At 37.8% G+C, this 18,260-nt stretch overlaps 1 protein-coding gene across 1 annotated transcript in view; it reads left to right on the top strand.

The window, feature by feature from the left end:
- Window positions 1-18,260, top strand: part of BMPR1A (bone morphogenetic protein receptor type 1A) — a 73,757-nt gene that overhangs the window by 38,503 nt on the left and 16,994 nt on the right. Inside the window, exon 3 of the mRNA XM_086900907.1 lies at window positions 13,879-14,084. Within this exon, the coding sequence (XP_086757033.1) occupies window positions 14,018-14,084 (67 nt within the window). The 5' untranslated portion in view covers window positions 13,879-14,017. The remainder of the gene's footprint in view (window positions 1-13,878; window positions 14,085-18,260) is intronic.

Here is an 18,260-nt window from a genome sequence, read left to right as displayed (position 1 = left end):
AGTGTTTAAGTTTTAAATATTGGTTATATACAAAAAGTGTCTTTTGTTTGCATCTAAACTGCTGCCTGACAGTTTATTTGTTAGTTTATGGAGAGAAATTCGGATTCAATTTCTTTGGTTGCCTCTTCCATTTTAGGGTTTAGTGAATAGTATCAAATGTCTGAAGTTCCCAAAGTAGTTTATTTTATCTTTCTTTAATATGGAATCTCTGTAATACAACCCTTCATTGTACTTTTGCTAATTCTACTTTATTTTGTGTAAAATTTTCTTACCTCTTACTTAATATGGTAAATAGGTCTCTTTTAATTATACCTGTGAATTTTTGCATTTCCAGTGCAATGCAGCTGGAGAAATTGATTAGTATATTACACGTAATCAATAGGGTTATGTGTACTCAATTCCCTTCTGCAACTGGTGTCCCATATAGTGTTGTCTCTTTATTTAATAGAAAGATATTGGTTGTATGATTATTTTCTTTGAGATGTTGAAAACTGGACTTGGACATTTAGAATTGGACATTCTAAAAATGTCAAATACTCCCATAGTTTGACTTGCCTACAGCAAGGCATGAATTTGAAGGATGTTAAAGACCTCTAAAGTAAAACTGCTGAACCAATAACTTTTGTTGACAGTTTAGGAATAACTTCCTACTTTTCAGCTTCTACTGTCCATAGTTGTCATCTTCCTGTGTCCTCCAAACCAGTAGTGGTAGGAAGATCTTTTATGTGATGCAGCTCATTCTTTCAGCAGCCAGAAACACATACCAGGTGTGTCAGAATGGTGTCAGTGATGAGATGGTATTCCTGCAATGATTTTCTTATTAATCATCAAGACTGCCTAAGATTTCCTCTGTTCTGTTGGGAAACAGTTCTTTTGTAAGGTTGGGTTAGCTGCCATTGAATTTCCTTGGTGGCAAACTATTTGCTAGGAGTTAATTCCATAACAAACAGGGTGAGCCACTCAAGGCTCAAACCACAAATGGGAAATACAGGTCACTGTGCTCAAAGCATTTTCCAGGAGTGGAGGAACCAGACATCCATGTCATCTTGTGAATCAGTTGATCAAAACAGGAAGTGCCAGTGGATCCACTCAGGAGCTGCTCTGTTCTGCAGTGTCCTCTTAACAGGACTTTCCTTACTCCTGTAGCCCCTGGCTTATCCCAGCTTGTTCCAGTAGTCTCACCATCTTGATCTCAGACCACACAAAACAAGAGCCTTGCTAGGTCAAGACTGTCAGGCTCAGCAAGGTCAGATTAAGCTGCTGAGAATGCCTCCATTTTAATGTTGGCTCTGATTGGCTGAGGAGCTCCTGTTGAAAGTGTCATGGGCAGCAGATTTCAAAGAAATCTAGACAAGTTCCTGTATAGTAAAAGGAAGCTAAATTTTGGATATTATTCCTGTATCTGAGGATGGGAATTTTATGGGGTGGAATAGAGAACAATTTAAGATCTTACAGTGAGAAAAGCATACAAGGAATGCATTTGCAGTATAGTCTGAAGATATTTGTATTGATAGGAATGTATTTTGTAACCAGATAATTGTAACATGGGTATGTAATTAGAAACATACCAGATTGCCTTTTTTTTGCTTATTTTCTATTAAATGTTTAGATGAGGAATGGCAAAATGTGTGTTTCAACCAAACATTAATACAGGGATTAATTTTGCTTGCAAGAATTGTTTTCTTTCTTTTTATTTCCCTTGAGCCAAAACAAAGCAGATACGTGTTTCTTTTTGATGGTACTATTTTGAAGTAGTTCTAAGTAGTCAGTTATGGAGTAAGTTCCTCTAAACTAGGTTAAAAAGTCAAGAATGTGCTTCTCCAGAGGTTCCAAGGTTGTGAAGGTACTGTAAGTTTCATGAAATGTTAGGTGAAGTGTTTCTAAGTGAAGTGTTGCAGTTGATGCAGAATTTTATTAGGGATCGACTTCAAATGTATTTAAAAATAATAAATATTAAAATTATAAGCAGCTACTTGTTAGCTTACCAAAATCTAAGACCACTTTAGATAAGAGTCTTTTTATAAAATCCTTAATATTTATAAAGGCACTGCAATATAAATATCCTAATTTTCTTATTTCTAAACCAGGTATATGTACCATCCTTTAAAAAAATTACTTGTGTGCCATAACTAAGCCCATGTAAGGAAAGGATATTTTTGTAATGTCCTTAAAATATGTATGTTTTGAGTTTACAGGACAGTAAAGGAATTTCAGGATATCTTGAGCAAAAATCTGAATCTGTTTAGAGTAATGGTAGAGGGGTCAGTAGTCACATCTGTTAGGAGGATTTCCACAGTGTAGAGGGGTTCCCAGATGGCTACACTTCACCATGCTTCAAACACATTTTGTTGTTCTAAGATCTGAAATTCCTGTTCTCGTTCAAACATGCTCATTCAAGTTGCTGGTGTTTAAAAACAATTATTTGTTTCAGTTGGCAGGTAAAGCATATGAAATTTTTTTACAGAAACAGTTCAGTCCTAGGCTTTCAGTGGGATGAAAGAGAAGTGATAAGGGGTCTGCCTCTGCAGAGGAGAGTCCCTGAAGTCTTTGAGATGGCAGTGTATGAGAAGAGAGATATTTATACAGGTGTCTTAAAGTTCCATGCACTTTGAGTTGTTTTGGAATTTGCAGATGTCCTCTTGCAATCTACTTGGTTTCCTCCCCTCAGTAAATTTCATGTTTGGTGGTACCACCAATCTCTGGATTAATAAGACTTTTTTAATGGGGAAGAGGAAAAAAGTTTGCTTTATTGGTCTTTAAAATTTGCACCCACCAAAGCCACTCCCCTCTCCATGGGTTAGAGGTCAGGAGATCAGGAAAGGTCACTCACTGGTTACCATCACAGGCAAAACAGAGTGAATTTGAGGATATTAATTGAATGTCTTACTAACAAAATCAGAGCAGAACAAGAAGTAGAAATCTTAAAAATATTGTCTTCTACTCCTCCCTCCTTCCTGGGCCCTACCTCTGCTCTCCAGCAGTGAAGGGAAATGGGGAATGGGGCTTCTGGTGAGTTCATCACACATTCCTGCTGCTGCTGCTTAGGGAGGAAAGTTCTTTCCCTGCTCCACAAACTGCTACAGCATGGGTCTCTCTTCCCTGGGGCGCATCCTTCAGGCACAGCCTGCTCTGATGGAAGTCTGCCTCAGGGTCACAAGTCCTACCAGGAAACTTGCAGTGTGCATGTCCCTGCCAGGACCCTCTCCAGCACAGGTTTCCCATGGGCTCACAGGGTATCCACCTGCTCTGGCATGGGCTCCTCCATGGGCTGCAGGTGGATCTCTGCTTTCCCCGTGTCCTTGGTGGGCTGCAGGGCCACAGCTGCCTCACCATGGCCCTACCAAGGGCTGCAGGGGAATCTGCTCTGGTGCCTGGGGCACCTCCTGCCCCTCCTCTTGCACTGACCTTGGTGTCTGCAGGGTTGTTTCTGTCACATATTCTCACTCCTCTCTTCTCTGGCCACAGGAACATCTGTGCAGTAACTTTTTTTCATTCTTAAATATGTTATCTCAGAGGCATTATTATCATTCCTGATGGGTTTGGCCTTGGTCAGCAGTGGGTCCATCCTGGAGACAGCTGGCATTGGCTGGACAAGCTTCTGGCAGCTTCTCACAGAAGCCACCCCTGTAGCCCCCCACTACCAAAACCTGGTCAAACAGGCCCAATAAATTACGGCAGTCGTGGTTTCAGTATGGTTCTTAACTCAAATGTGTGAAAAATCTCAAAAGAGAAAAGGGAAATGGAAAAATACTTAGGATGTGGTAGAGGATTACAAGATGCTATGTAGTGCTTGATAGAGAAGGTCCAGTAATGATGGTGTTTTTTGTCCCCTTTCTCTCTGCCAAAAATAATTCAGTATTCTCTTCAACTAGCAACAAAAATTGCTTCCCGGTATGGAATCTGTGGTTTTCCTGTAACCTCAATTTTTCCTTCACAGATTTAATTTGAATCAGCCTTAATACCATCCTATTAGAGGTGATTCATGTAAGCTAAAGAATCCTGAAAGAAAGAAGGTTTTGATAGTGAAGATGTGGAAGGAATAAATCACCCCTACATGGAATAACAGCCTTGACAGAAGTAATATAAAAAAAGGCAGAATGAGACAGTTTTAAGAATGTGATCTTGAATGACTGGGGAATAATTGAATTGCCAGAGTTAATGCAGAGGTGACTTAGGAAGAACATGGTCTTACTTTTAAGATTCTTAGCTTAAGGAACTTTTGAGACATCAGAGGAAATACCTGCAAATTTAAAGATGATGGGAGAGTGGGCAAAATGTTTACAATAAAAAATAGTGTCCAAGTCATCCCTGTAATATTGAGTAGAGGCAGTTTAAACCACCATGATAATCAAAGAGAAAAGTAGGAAACCAAGTGAAATTCATAGGAGTATATAATATAATCTCTACCTTTTTAGTTTCTTTAGGTCTTATTCCAGTTGCTTTCTTACAATATGGAGAGAAAAACAAAGATTGAATGAAAAAAAACTTACAGATTTTATAAGTTGAATGTGAACTTCACCTAATCTAAAACCAAGCCGTCCTGAGTTCTACTGTGCAACAGTTGTTGAAAAATGTTTCATAGTGTGTTTAAAAGAACCCTTTTTGCACTGAGAAAAGAACTGGTGTAGTTGGTTAATTACAAATGGGAGATTTTTAATCTCAATCTCATGACCAGAAAGCTCTTGTTTGCATTTGAATTTTGTGGGGGAAAAAAAAAAATTAACATTATTACTTTAGCACTTCAGTGCAGGGAAATAGAGGATTATAACTGTTGAAGTAAACATTACCTTTGAACTGTTTTTGTCTACCTATTGAAAGATTACTGTGTTTGGGTTTGGAAATGTCTTTGAAGCTATATTTGATGAAAGTACATTGTTCAAACTTAAGAGGAGTATTTGTGTGCATGTGCATGCCATGTTGTTTCTGTAGTTATTTAACCGAGCAGATCTACAGTGCACTTAGAGTTTAACTGAAGTTTGCATTAAAATCTGTTTTTATCTCAGTAAGACTTGCAGAGCACTAACAGGGTAAGATAGTGCTCAGACACATACATTTTGAGTCCTGGAAATTTTTCCCAGAGCAATAATACTTTCTTATATATGTCATGTTGAAATTAAATGTTGCAGATGAAAATAGATGCTGAATGCAGCATGTAATTAATTTTACATTATATGTCCTGTGTAAGGACTTTCTTAATATAGCAATGTAGTTTAGTATATCCACTATCTGTGAGGTAACTCTGTAGGTGAGCGTGTCATGCTTTACACATAAGCATTTATCAGTCTGATACTGAGAATATTTGAACAATTTGCAGGTTCTATGTAAGATACTGAATGATTCTAGTTTAGGCTATTCTAAACTTGCCACCGATAATACTTGCTCACTTTTTTTGCCCTTGCTGTGAAGGTAGTAACCTCCTCATGTTCTGTGCCTGGAGTTTGTAATCTCATAAAAATATCCCCAACATAAGTTTCTATGGTGAAGGCTCACAGATGACAAAAGTTAGTCAACTGTTCATTAAAATTCGAAAGAATAAGAAAGGTTGCAATTTTAAGTTATAAGGGTAATATAACTAACGCAAAGAACAAACTTAATAGGTAAGTGTAATTTGCAAATTACATTTATCTAAAATTTTGTTTCTGTAGTAAGAAGACTTTAAAAATTGCTTCCCCCGCCACAGCAGTCATTTAGAGCAGCATAAAGGAGCAGCACTTACAATTTCACTTATTTGTCCCATCCAGCTATTAAAATGCCTCTTTGGAAGTCTGATGGAGACCACTCCTTTGAGGATATCTGTGTATTATTTACAGTGATTTCTGAGAACAGCTAGACAGGGAGTTTCTCCTCTAAGCAGAATACAGTGCTTCCATGGGCATGGCAAGCAGGTGAAGAAAATGAGGATTAAGGCTTACCTTGCTAAGCAGCATTTTGTATTAGCAAATCTTCATGATGTTGAACTTGCCAGTCTTGTCTCTGCTGTTTGTATGTGTCGAGCAATACTGTCAAAGAAAGCTCATCTCTCACCCATTGCAGTGGGGAGTGCTGAATTCAATGATTTAAAAATTATGTTATTTGCTTATGAAGAAATATTTACAAGTGTGTTTTTATCTCGTTCATGAAATAACATATGAATGCACCTTGGACAGCTGTTACCTTCTGAGTAGCAGAACAAAAAAATATATCCATGTTCAGAGTTTGAAGCGTTGTGAGGGCAAGCAGTTTGCCTCTTGTGAAATGCTCTTCTGTCGGCCTTTTTTAATACTAGATCACATGTCACTTGCTCTAAAAGGGACATCATAGTCCCTTTGTCACATACCAGAGGAAAAGGGTTTACAGATGTGTAAGCAGGCAGATTCCCCTGTGTAAGACATCACCAATTGCAGTTTGGAGGGGTTTGTTTGTATTTTTGGCTGAGGGCTGTCTTCATAAGAAATGTTTTCTGTCTGTTCTCAGTAATTTGAAACTCCATCTTCCAGGTGTAAATTAAAAGGAAGGGGGATTTAAACGCCCCTTTCTGCTACTCCTTCCTAAATTTATTTATTTCCAGCTCTGTATGGAAAGCGTATCCATTAACAACTTTCTGTCCACAATGTGAGTGTGAGGAGTGAGGGCTCCGTGCATTATCAGGTTGACTCTTTTGACCTTGGTAATTACTAATCTATGCAATCGGGCCTTTCTGAGCCTTGTCGGTCTCGCTTGTTTAGCGTTTTATTTATTTTATTGGTTTCTACAAGTCCTGAATAGGAAAAGGCGATTTAAAGAGTAAACCCCCCCAAAAAAAGAAACCCAACCCTATGTTTATTCTTAAGGGGTGGAGGTCTTCTAGAGGGGAGCTGGCTTGCAGAGGGGGAAGACAGTATTCTTATGCTAATCCAGGCTCTGGATAAGGAGCAAAGCAGCCGTGCAAACAATGGAAGTGGAGCCAGAAAGTCTGCGCTGCAGTCTAGCACGCCTTGAAAAGCATGTCAGGCCGGGCGCCTTGGGCTGCCAGGAGGGGCCGCGGGGGGAGCGCCTCCCGCTCGCTTTATGGAGCTGGCGGCTGGCCAGCACACTTGGAAAAATCTTACTACCTAGAAAACAAGAGTTAAGGCTGGAAGAGGCGAGGGCAAGAGGGGAGAGAAGTAGTCTATAGTCTTGGGGTTTTTTTTCCGTGTTTGAAAAAGCTAACCCCCAAACCCCGTGTTGAGTTGTCTCAGCTTTGTTGCTGCTGTTTTCTCCTTTGTACCAAAAATTGAAATGCAAGTGATGTGTCTTTTAAATAGCAGCCGCATTTTCTGAACGTTGTGCGGGAGAGGTAGGCTTTAGCGAGGTGCCCTCGGTGGGAAATGAGCTTACACCTCCCTCCTGTGGGCGAAGCGCTCGGGCTGGGAAGCCGCCGGGAGCCGGAGCTGCGGGCTGGCCTGAGGATGGCACGGAGGTACCTGGTTCCTGCCCCTCGCTCCTCGTCTGGGACACACCGACGGCACTGACGCAGGGGAAAAGCAGCGGTTTGTCCAGCACGCTTTCTTACTGATTAAAGTCAGTGACCAAAAATACAGGCTGTTTTCCTTAGGCATCATGAAATTAAAAATGTGCTCTTGAAGCACCAGACAAAAACCCACTTTCTGCAGAACTCTTCCTCGCGAGTTCCATCATTTGCACAATCACCTTCACTTTGGAGACATAAAGAAGTTGTGAATTTCTTCTTCTAGGTTGGGCAGAGGTTGTAGGTCTAGCAGAAGCAAGCCAAGATCATGAGAGCTGAGTAAAATAAATGCTTACCCTTTCCGTTTATTGATCTAGGGAATTTTTTTTTTATTGTAGATTAATGAATAACTGCCCTTAAATGATGAAAAAAATACTGTAGGGTCGTGAAAACATTCATTAGTCTTCATAGCACTGAAAGGGATGTTGCACATTAGAAACTCTTTCTGTGAAAGCGTTTGTAATTTTGAAGGCCTTGGCGCACTTATTTTAGGTCCTTTTTCCACTTCTAAAAATGTGAACAAACCTATATTCAGGATTGAGGCCTATCTTTATCCTTTCCTCACCCCAAGTATATTATTTGTGTCAAATTATTGAAACTCAGAGCCAAAATGTGTGATGCCTCATAGGCAGTTTAGTGTGATTTATATTTTTAATAGTGACGTGTAAAATTTCTAACAGTTTTGATGATTGTTTCCCCTTGCTGCTTATGTTTGGTGAACAAAAGTATGTTTCTTATGAATGAGATCTAAAAAGTTTAAGTTACGATTCCCCATTTGGAGTCATTAAATTTAGAGATGGAATGCATTACATGTGGAGTCTTCTTCTTGGTCACATTGACTGGTATGACAGTAAGGAACTAGCAAAAATTATAAATAGATTATAAAAACATATGAGAAGGATAGCTTCTGGGTAGAATAGCAGAAGTTGATGTCATTTATTGTGGAAAGAGCATGGGTGTCCATTTCCTAATTGTCTTAAGGGCAGAAGCTCTAAGCCAGCTAATCACCAAAGTGAAGAAGTTGAGAAAAGAGGGAAATGGGTGAAGGTGAATAAAAATTGTGTAGTGAAATTTTCTCTGAATATCTTAAGAGAATTGTCACGTTTGTAACACATTAGGATGTGTCTGAATACCTTATTGCAGTGAGAAAACAATTTTGCTGAATGTCATTGCAGTTAATTTAATTGAAGAAACTTTGTAGCAGTTACTTAATTGTAATGCCACAGTAACAGTAAGATGGGCATTCAGGAGTCCAGTGAGTGGCGTCCCCAATTACCTAATTTTGCTGGGCATGGTAGAAAGCAGCTAGGCTTTAATTTCTTCAGTTAACAACTTTGTTTATGAAACAGCTATATCATAATTTAGTACTTTGGCTTCTAAATTTTGCCGTGATGTACACGTTTGATATTTGCCAGCAGTGGGAAATCTTCCTTTCAGGACATGTCTGTTTGACTGTCCAAGGTTATTTGGTGGCTTTTCCCACTGATCAGAGATACCAAGTCCTTTTCAAAGACTTTGAGCTCCCCTGCTGCAGAAAACCTGTTCTTAGGGTCTTGTGTTTTTCGAATGAATAAATGTGTTGCAGTGCATGTTCTAAACACATGATTCTATATGTATTACAGACAGAACTAAGATTTATTTTTTCAGTCTTTTGAGAAGTATATAATGCATACAAATGTGCTTCATTTAGCATTTCAGATTTTATTTCAGTTTATAGAGGGAGAAAAGACTTTTGTATAATTTACAGTCTCTTGGCTTTTAAATTTATGCAATCAGGAATAGTTTGAAATAATTCTTACACAAGCCACAGTTCAGGGTAATTATTTTTGTGAGCTTGAACAGATTAGTGCCCAAACAAATAGGCCCTTATGTGAAGTTGTTTTTGTTGATGGCCGTGTAGCCAACAGTCTTCTCCATCAGCTGTAGGATTTCTTGACAGATTTTGGGGGTGGATTTACCTTGTTCATTTAATTTAACATATTTGACAGCACTCAAGCGTAGGTAGTTCGAGTGTTTCATTGTGATGCTTTTCTACAATTAGTGTAAGCATGCCTTGCAATAGAATAATCAAAACACATTTGAAAAGTAGGTTTGAACAAGTATTTGACAGAATTACACAATACACAGTCTCAAACTTTCTTCTTGTTACAGGCTTGGTTAAATTTACTGTTTGACTTTGGATAAACTGTAGCTAACAACAGTTATTTTTGTATTAAGAATAATGAAATTTATTCCCAGATCAGTTCATTACTGTCCTGATACCTGTAGCCACATGAGATGGTGGCCTTTGTAAACTAAAGACTTAATTAAGTTTTTGAAGTCTATTTAGTCTGAAAATCTGCCCTACAACCTTCTAACTAGTGGTTAGGAATTGTCTTCTAATTTCTAATCTAAATGAATTTTAATGGCTAATCCATTCCTAGTTGTTGAGCCAGTAATTTTCTTAAGGTTGAATAGCTGTCTTTCATTGTGTTTATTCCTGGTATATTGTCAAAGTCTGGTTATTCACCCATGAATTTTAACTGTCTTAATTACATTTTTTTCTTTTCTTTTTATCTCCACATGTCTTTCTTTCCTTGAGATAGTACCCTTCTAGATGGATTTTGAATTTGTCGATCATATTGTCTCTGTGCTAGTCATGCCTTACTGTTTTCCCTGGGAAATTTCCGTAGGAAATACTAGAGTTGTGTTTGTGTCTTCTCCCAGCCACATCACATGGCTGTGTCTGATGTTCTGTAATCAGTTGGTGTCCTTGGACATAGCTGTCTCTTATGTGTAAGCTTCTAGTCTGTGTGAAGCAGAAATTCCTCAGTTACCAATATGCATAACTTTTCCAATTTCATGCTGTTGTACTTCATTCCATTTCTGTTACTTCAATTCTTCACATGATCCAAATCTTCCTGCATAAAAACAACACTCAGCTGAACTGACAGTTTGTTTGTCAGCAATTTTTTTTTAAATTTTTGCTTTCTGTGCCTATTTCATTAATGAAAAGGGTGAGTATTCTTCAGTCAAGCTGAATCAAGAATCAAGGTCCTCAAATGCCATTTGAACTAGGCTACTAATCTCTGTTCTTGAAACTACTTGTCTGCCCTGTAGTGAATTCTTTACTGTTCTTATAATCCCTCTTTTCTTCATCCAAATGAGTAATTTTCTTTGTGGCACCATATCAGGTTTTTTCATAATCTTCCAGGGAAGTTGTTGTTGCACACTGACTTAGACTGACAGTTCAGTTTATCTCTGGCATTCTGTTCATCTCAAAGTCCTGTTCAAAACTGTACCTATGATTGAGGTAATATGCTTACAGTGACCTAAGTTGCTTCTTGCCCCAGTTACACATCAGAGAACCATTTAGTAAGTTTTAGTTTTGTTGTGTTTAAATACATTAACTTGGTGCTACATGTGCTGCTGCAAATGGTTTGAAATATCTTGTCTGTTGAAATGGATTGTATGTTCTAATTCCTCTGAAGTCTAAGATTGGCTTTTTTTCATGTGTTCCCCTTATACAATACTGTCTTTGTTGTTACATTCAGCACTATCATTGAAATTTGAAACAGCACAGCTCACTTGGTTTGGGGATCATGCTGTTAAAAATATTACATAGCCACATCTAAAGAACAGTTACCACTGAACTCCATGCTTTCAGACTTGGTTTGTGCCATATGACAGATCTTGCACACTGCAACTTCATATATTTGGAGTCATACAGAACATAGGGCTGGACTGCTGTAATAATGCTGTGAATTCACTGCTGAGTTCCAGTTCAGAAAAAACCCCACAGTTTTAATAGTACAAGAATTTTCTTCAATAAACTGCTACTAGGAAGGATAATTAAATACAGTGCAGAAAAATCAGGTGTTAGCATTGATGAATAAATTATGTTTTAGTGGATTATAGTTGAATGTTTCTTTGTGGGTGTGGTAGAGAAGAGATTGAGAACTTCAAAATTAAGAATTCAAAATTAAACTGATTAACTTATGGGTTTGAATCTTTTCAGCATGATTCTGTTGGCAGAGTAGCATTCCATGTGTTAATCAGTGCTTCAATATATTTGAAGAGGTTATTTAGTTGTGTCATTCTAAACTGTTATATCAGGCGAAATTTTGGAGAATTTTGGAGAAATTCCAGCTGTTGCTCTTCCAGTTTTGTGCCTTAGCCAGGGCTGCTAGTCTTCCTCTTTAATATGAGTCTGGAAAGGGTATTTTGTGTTTTAAAATGGGGAATTAAAATTTGTTCTCTTTGATTTTTATTACATGGTTTTATATACAATGATATTTTATATATATGTATATATATGTGTGTGTGAGAAAAGGGAAATATTACTGGAAGGAAGATTGAGGTACAAAATACTGGCGGAGAGAATTATGTTTTGAATAGGCTTGGACAGCATTTCTGGAAACTTCCTTAGTATGTCACTGAACAAAATCACCATGAAATTAGAGTGAGTTGCATTTAAATGGTTTATTTCTTCCATTTTTCCTTGCGCTTTTTTAGTAACATGCTGTGTGGTACAGTGGCAAATACATGTTCCTGGGCCAGTGTGCCCACTGGTGAACTGGGGGGAATATTCCCAAATTTTAAACACTCTTACTCTTACAATGTACAAGAGTGCAAGTATATATTCCTTCTGAAACTGGACAAGACAGAAATTATTTTTAAAAATGCTTTAAACAGACTATGACTGAGATTTATTTGGTTTTGCTTGCTAGAATACAGTAGATAAAGCCCTTATTATTGCTGCATAAAGCTGTTGGTAGTTTTCAACTTCCACATGTTTTATTGAGTATTGGAAGTTCATTGCCTTTGAAACAAAGAATAAAGCATTAATACTTACTCACGTTGCTGGCCTGATGTTTTATAGCTAGAAGGACATTCCTTATTAAGTGTCAGAGTTGGTGCTGTGTCTTGTGCATAGGGAACACCAAAGAATTGTATTTTTGCTGTCACACCGCTTTTCCCTCTGCCTGGCCAGGAAGTTTACTTTGAAGTTCCTGGTGCTCCGGACGTTTGCACAGTGCACAATTCCGAGTTCATCCCACCAGAACCTAGCAATAATCCTGGCCAGGGCCATGGCTGCCATGGTGCTCGGGGCACCCTGCTCCTCTTTGTGGCTGCATTAGAGAGAAGTCAGAGACGTGTGAAAAGTAGGCCAGGGGTCGGGGCGGCACGCCGCGCCTGCCGAAATTGGAATTGACGGACACCTCCCGGCTCAGCCGCTAATTTGCCTCCATGTTAAATGCCTCAGAAGACTCATTAAAATGAAAAGTTCTTGGGTCTCACCGACAGACAGATTGAGTTATTGATGCTGGAAGTGGCCACCAACAGTAATTGCTGCCCATCCCCGAGCGAACGCCCGTTCTGGCATTCATGAGCAGCGCCAGGCTGACAGGGGTCAGGGGGGTCAACCCCACCGAAATGAGGCCAAGGAGAGGCAAAATCAGGGCTCTGTTCATCTTTGTGCAGCTTTGCTTTTGTTGCAAGGAACTATTGAGGTGTTCAATCTGCTTTTTAGTCCTTTGAGGCCCAATTACGCTCCCCTTGTGCATCACCATTGAAAAGTTCTGTAAGCAGAACGTGACCACAGCTGCTGCAGTCTGAAAAAGTGACTTCTTGCTCGGTTTAGGTGTCTTAGCTATGTGTTCACCCACTCTACAAGAGTACAATTATGCTTTATTTGTGGAGCAAATGGCATGTGCATATGCTAGTGTAATTTTTCAGGAGGAATTAATTTGCACACAGCTTGGGAATCCAGGATGTCACGATTTTGAATTGCAGTTAGTGCTGTCTTTTTTTATATTTTTAAGATGCAGTACTCTCCGAGGAGAAAAAAGTAATAAGTATATTAGGTAACCAAACTGACTGTTAAATTTAATACAAATTTGGTTTTCATCCAGCAGAGAGGCTGGGGTTTTTTTTGCAATAATGCTTCTCTACCAGCAGGTTTCAACAAGTGGCCTAACATGGTGTTGCTGTTTCCCCCACCCAGTATTTTGGGTATATTATAGCACTTGAGTTTAGTTTTAAAATCATTAGAAGAAATTTTCAGTTCTATAAAGAAAATCGTTTTCTAACAGATTTACATGTTAAATCTGTTGAATACTACCTGTAACAGCTATATGCAAATCTAAAATTATATAGCTATGACCTATGAGTTGACATATCTAATATTTTTTTAGGAATGTAAAAACATCCCTCTGGGTTGTTACCAAAAGTTTATATTTCAGAAGAACCCTGCTATTCACTTAAATAGTAAACATAGCTAATGTTTTCAGTTACTAATGTTAATAAACAAATGGGGGGTTTTTGTTGGGTTTGTTGCTTATGCTCAGCTTGATGACCATCTGGAGTTTTTTTTTCTTGTTTCACAAATAGATGAAGTTTTTAAACATTTTTTGTTTTGTTGTATTTTCCAGGAAACAAAGGTGGAAGAGCTACAGGAGCATCCTTGCAGTCAAGCACCGAATCTCATCAGACTTCACCAAACAGACTGAGCTTAGCATTTGTCGAGCAGAAGGGCTGGTCGCCCTGCACAGGAAGGATTAAAAGTGAACAATGACTCGATTGAGAGTTCATGAGCAATTGCTTGGAGCCTATCTGCTTATCATTCTTCATGTTCAAGGTAAATATGAACTAGTTGAAATATGCTTGTCTTTCTGATTTGTAACAGAGTTGTGTGTTTCCCAGTGATTGAAGTAGAATATTTTTCTTTTGAAGTTTCTTTTGCAGGTAGATGATATTACTAGCCTGATGCTCTATATGGATGCTTCCCAAAAAAGAAGGATGTTCTAGTGGTAATTCATTGTAGTATAGATTAGGTCTGTTTTAGGAAATACTTAAATAGAAACAATACCAGAAATGTTTGGTACACCACAGAGCAAGATGGCTGAGCAGCAGAAGTGAAGGTTTGGCTTTCTGAATTTCAGTTCCTCCGTGTGTGAATATTCGATCCCTTTAACCTGACCCACTGAAGAATTTTCAGTGTGCAGTTGCCCACACCTTCTGATGCTCCCAGCAGCCTAGAGAGGTAGTGTGGCATAGTTAATCTAAATTAACTTGTTATGCCTACTTGATGGGCCAAGGTGATGCTGTGGACTATTTACAAATACCTTCATTTTCAGTTAGTGAAGATACTCATTTGTGTGTCTGTTGTCTTTCCATACACCAATTATCAAAAACTTCTGGAAATCCAGTTATCATTAGAAGTTTTAACTCCTCTGTCAAATTGGGTCAAATTGCAAAAAAAAAAGATAAGCAGCAGTGCTGTGCACATCCAGCAGGCACATATGAATTAGTCAATATTTATCATTTTACTCATAGGCAATAGCACCTGAAGGATTATTTTTTCTCTCTAGATACAAATAGAAATAATAATACAAATATATAGGTCTTCTAGTGGATTAAAATTAAATTATATTAACTCCTTCCATGATCATAATGATTAATAAATAAATTCAGTAAATAGTAATAAATAATAAAAAGTTCAGTAAATAACTTCTAATAAGTAATGTAGATAAATTAAGTTTAGAGACTAAAAATTACTTTTCAGTGTCAAAAGAAGAAATTGCCTTATATTAGAAATTTTCCTGAATTTCAGATCAATACGGAGAGAGTTCTGAAAGCCATGGAAAAGTTGAGCTTATCGAAGTGTTGTTAGTTGTTTGCAAGTTGCCTAAGGGCTTTTCTTCAAATGTATGAAAAATGATTGGTTTCCAGGGGTGGTGAGGAAAAAAACAGTCAAGTCTCTCTGCTTTTCCCTACATTCATGGGGGAAGAAAGAATTAAGATCATAGGCATAAAGCATTTGAAATTTTTATAGGAAAGAGACAATGTAAAGTGAAAAGTTTAAATAGTTGATTAAGTTTCAGCAAGGAAAATACATACAGGATGTTAGGAAAATGCATCATAAATCAATCAACAGAGGTGAAAAAAATTCATTCGGGTGAATTGAAGAGAATTTGTGTAATTTTTAGAAATAAAAGCAGAGAAAGTAGAAACTAGTGTGTGTACTTTCAATGTCTAGCATGCAGCTTAATGGTTTGCTCTCTTGGGGTTTTTTTGGAGGCTTCTTCAGAATGCTAGGAATTTCAGAGCTTACCAAGACCTGAGAGAATGATAAAAGCAAGTATGTCTGTATAGCTGCATGTATATATACATACCAGATTCCCTAACAGGTAGCTTGAAAGAGCAAGTGTCTGCATGTGTTGATTACTGTGAAAATATTCTTACCATAACAACAGAAACCAGAGGCAATTCTATGGCATTGGCGAATAGCTGCAGTTTCTCAGGTTGGTACTAAGCAGCAGGGTGACACAGTGGTTGTGGTTGGGTTGTGTCTTTATAGCTGTGGGACTTCTTCACTTACTTTGAGAAATAGTCAGAAATAAGCCTAGGTTGCAGATGGACAGATGTAATAGCAATCTCTTCAATTAAATTGTTTTCTATTTCCTTTCTTGCTGTGGAAGGCCTTTGCAGTAGCTTTAAGTCTATGACTTGCTCTGCATCTTCATCCACTTCCTCTTTCTGATCTAAAGCAAGAGGTTTTGGGATTCAGCCGCACTTGTGACTGCACTAAACAGGCTTTGTCTGCCCAGTAGTGCAGGGTTTTCATGCAGAGAACCAGTTTTACTTCAAGTAGAGTTCTTTCTTTGTTGTTATAGTGCGTTGATGAGCACGTCTGATCAATATGTGTAGCAGTAATAAAGTGCTTAATATGTATTTTAACATGTTCTCATAAATTTGGTACTTCATTGCTGGCAGTTTACATACCATGTGGTTCATCACATCTTTATGTATTCTTCAGAGACACCACAGAAGACCAGTATTTTTAATCCTTGTAAATTAGTTGGCTAAAAATGTATTAATACCACTTGATATGTATGAAGATATATTAAAAGTCAAATTTAAAAATAATTAGTGTTAATATTAGATATTAAAATGGACTTCAAGTTGCCACTGTTGGTTAGTGAGCTAAAAAAAATCCTGTTGATTTTATTTCACTCCTCTAATTACTCTTATTCAGATACTTTATATAGATAAGGTATAGATTAAGATACATTTTAAAACCTTTATGCACTTTCTTAATTTCAGGTAAAGTACTGAATTTGAATGTATAAACGAATCTGAAACAAAATTCTAAAAGCTATAGAAGGAACTTACAGTTGTCAGTAGCTGATTCATTACTTGAAAGCACTAGTTCTGTTTCTTGGTGATTTCCCCATTTAATGGCTGCATCTGTCTTTAAAACATGGGCAGCAACCATGTTCCTGTGAATTTGTCTGCTTAAAGTTTTTTCAAGGTATTATTAAAAGCCGATCCATTTCTTTTGCATTTAGTTTTAAGAAATTTTATTCCTTAAAAGTCCATTTAATTTAAATTAGAGTGCAGTGTACTTTTTTAAGGAAAACACACAAAATTTTCATGTCTCTGGCTTTTATATCGAGTGCATAAGAACAGAGCAGTCTTCAGAAGACATTTGGGGAAGGGAAGTGGAAGCAGAGGCTGGCTGTGGGTTGGGAAGCAGAGGAGGCAGGGGCTGCATGTCTGTGTTGAGCACTGGTGTAGCTCCTGGGAGAGCTGGAAGGGCAGGAGAGATCTTAAACCAGCAGTCTGGGAACATGCTGTGATTTTTAGGAACCAGTTCTGCTAGATGGAGTTACCTCTAACATGCCTGGTCTTTGGAGATCACAGCCTTGATATATAAAAAAGCACTACAGGGAGAATTTCAGTTAGAATGTGAAACACAGAGTTCATAGAAGCATTTAAGATACTTTCTGTGCCCACATACAATTTTTCTGATTTTTTAAAAGAACTTTTGTCTTTCAAGAGAAAGTGCTAGTACTGTATTCAAGCTGTGTCTATTGTACTGAGGTTTAATTCACGTAACAGAAAATGTTAAATCATCATGAAAGTTTGTGATAGGCAGAAAGGTGAAATGCGCTTACTGGAGTGGGGGATTTTGCATTATCTGCATCCTAAAGCAAGAAAAAGTAATTTAAAACTACCACATAAAAATATCAAGGTATGCCTTTTTCATAAGGAAGGCATATCCAACATAAAGAGTGCTGGTACAACTTTCATCTTTGATTAAAAGAGCCCAGTGTCTGTCAGCACCAGCAGAGAGGCAGGTGAAGGGGCTCTTTTGACAAAGATTCTTATTACTTAAATATTGAATTTCTTGGAGTTTACAAGCATGGATCAGAGTTGCTACAAAGAAATGCCTCTAGCACTGTAGTTCTGCTAGGACAAATCCTTTTAAAGGATAATGTAATATGGAATAGAAGTGTTTTTATGGGCAACACCTATATTATGAATACAGAAAGCTATCAAACAACTTGACTTCTGTAGCCATATTGGACTTTGATTTGTGGAGAAAGAGAGGATAAAATTAAGTAGGAAATTGTAGGCATAATTTTGCTTTTATATTTGTCTTCTTTCACTTACTACTGTCTCTGCATTTCATAGACCTGGTTTTTTATGGATGACACAAATCTTTTCTTAGATCAGAAGACTTAATGAAATTATATGTGTATCCTGACATTGAGTTTCAAGCAGGTTAACTTGGGTTTTAGTGATTAGTAACACTGCAGTGTCACGCACAGTACATTTTTAAGATTTATCCATGTTAATATTCATATTTGAAGCATGCTTTCAAGTAGACTTAGATTTCTAACCCAGTGAGATTTTTAATATCCTGTGCTTCTTTGAAATACATTTTATAGTCTTAAGTTATTTTCTGTGATTGGAGGGAGTAGTGCTTTGAATAATTTATATTTTTGATCAAAGGCTGGATAAGATA

Source organism: Cyanistes caeruleus, chromosome 8, assembly GCF_971803275.1.
Source record: "Cyanistes caeruleus chromosome 8, bCyaCae1.hap1.1, whole genome shotgun sequence".
NCBI classification, from domain to species: Eukaryota; Metazoa; Chordata; class Aves; order Passeriformes; family Paridae; genus Cyanistes; species Cyanistes caeruleus.
This window is presented reverse-complemented; position numbering and strand designations above follow the sequence as displayed.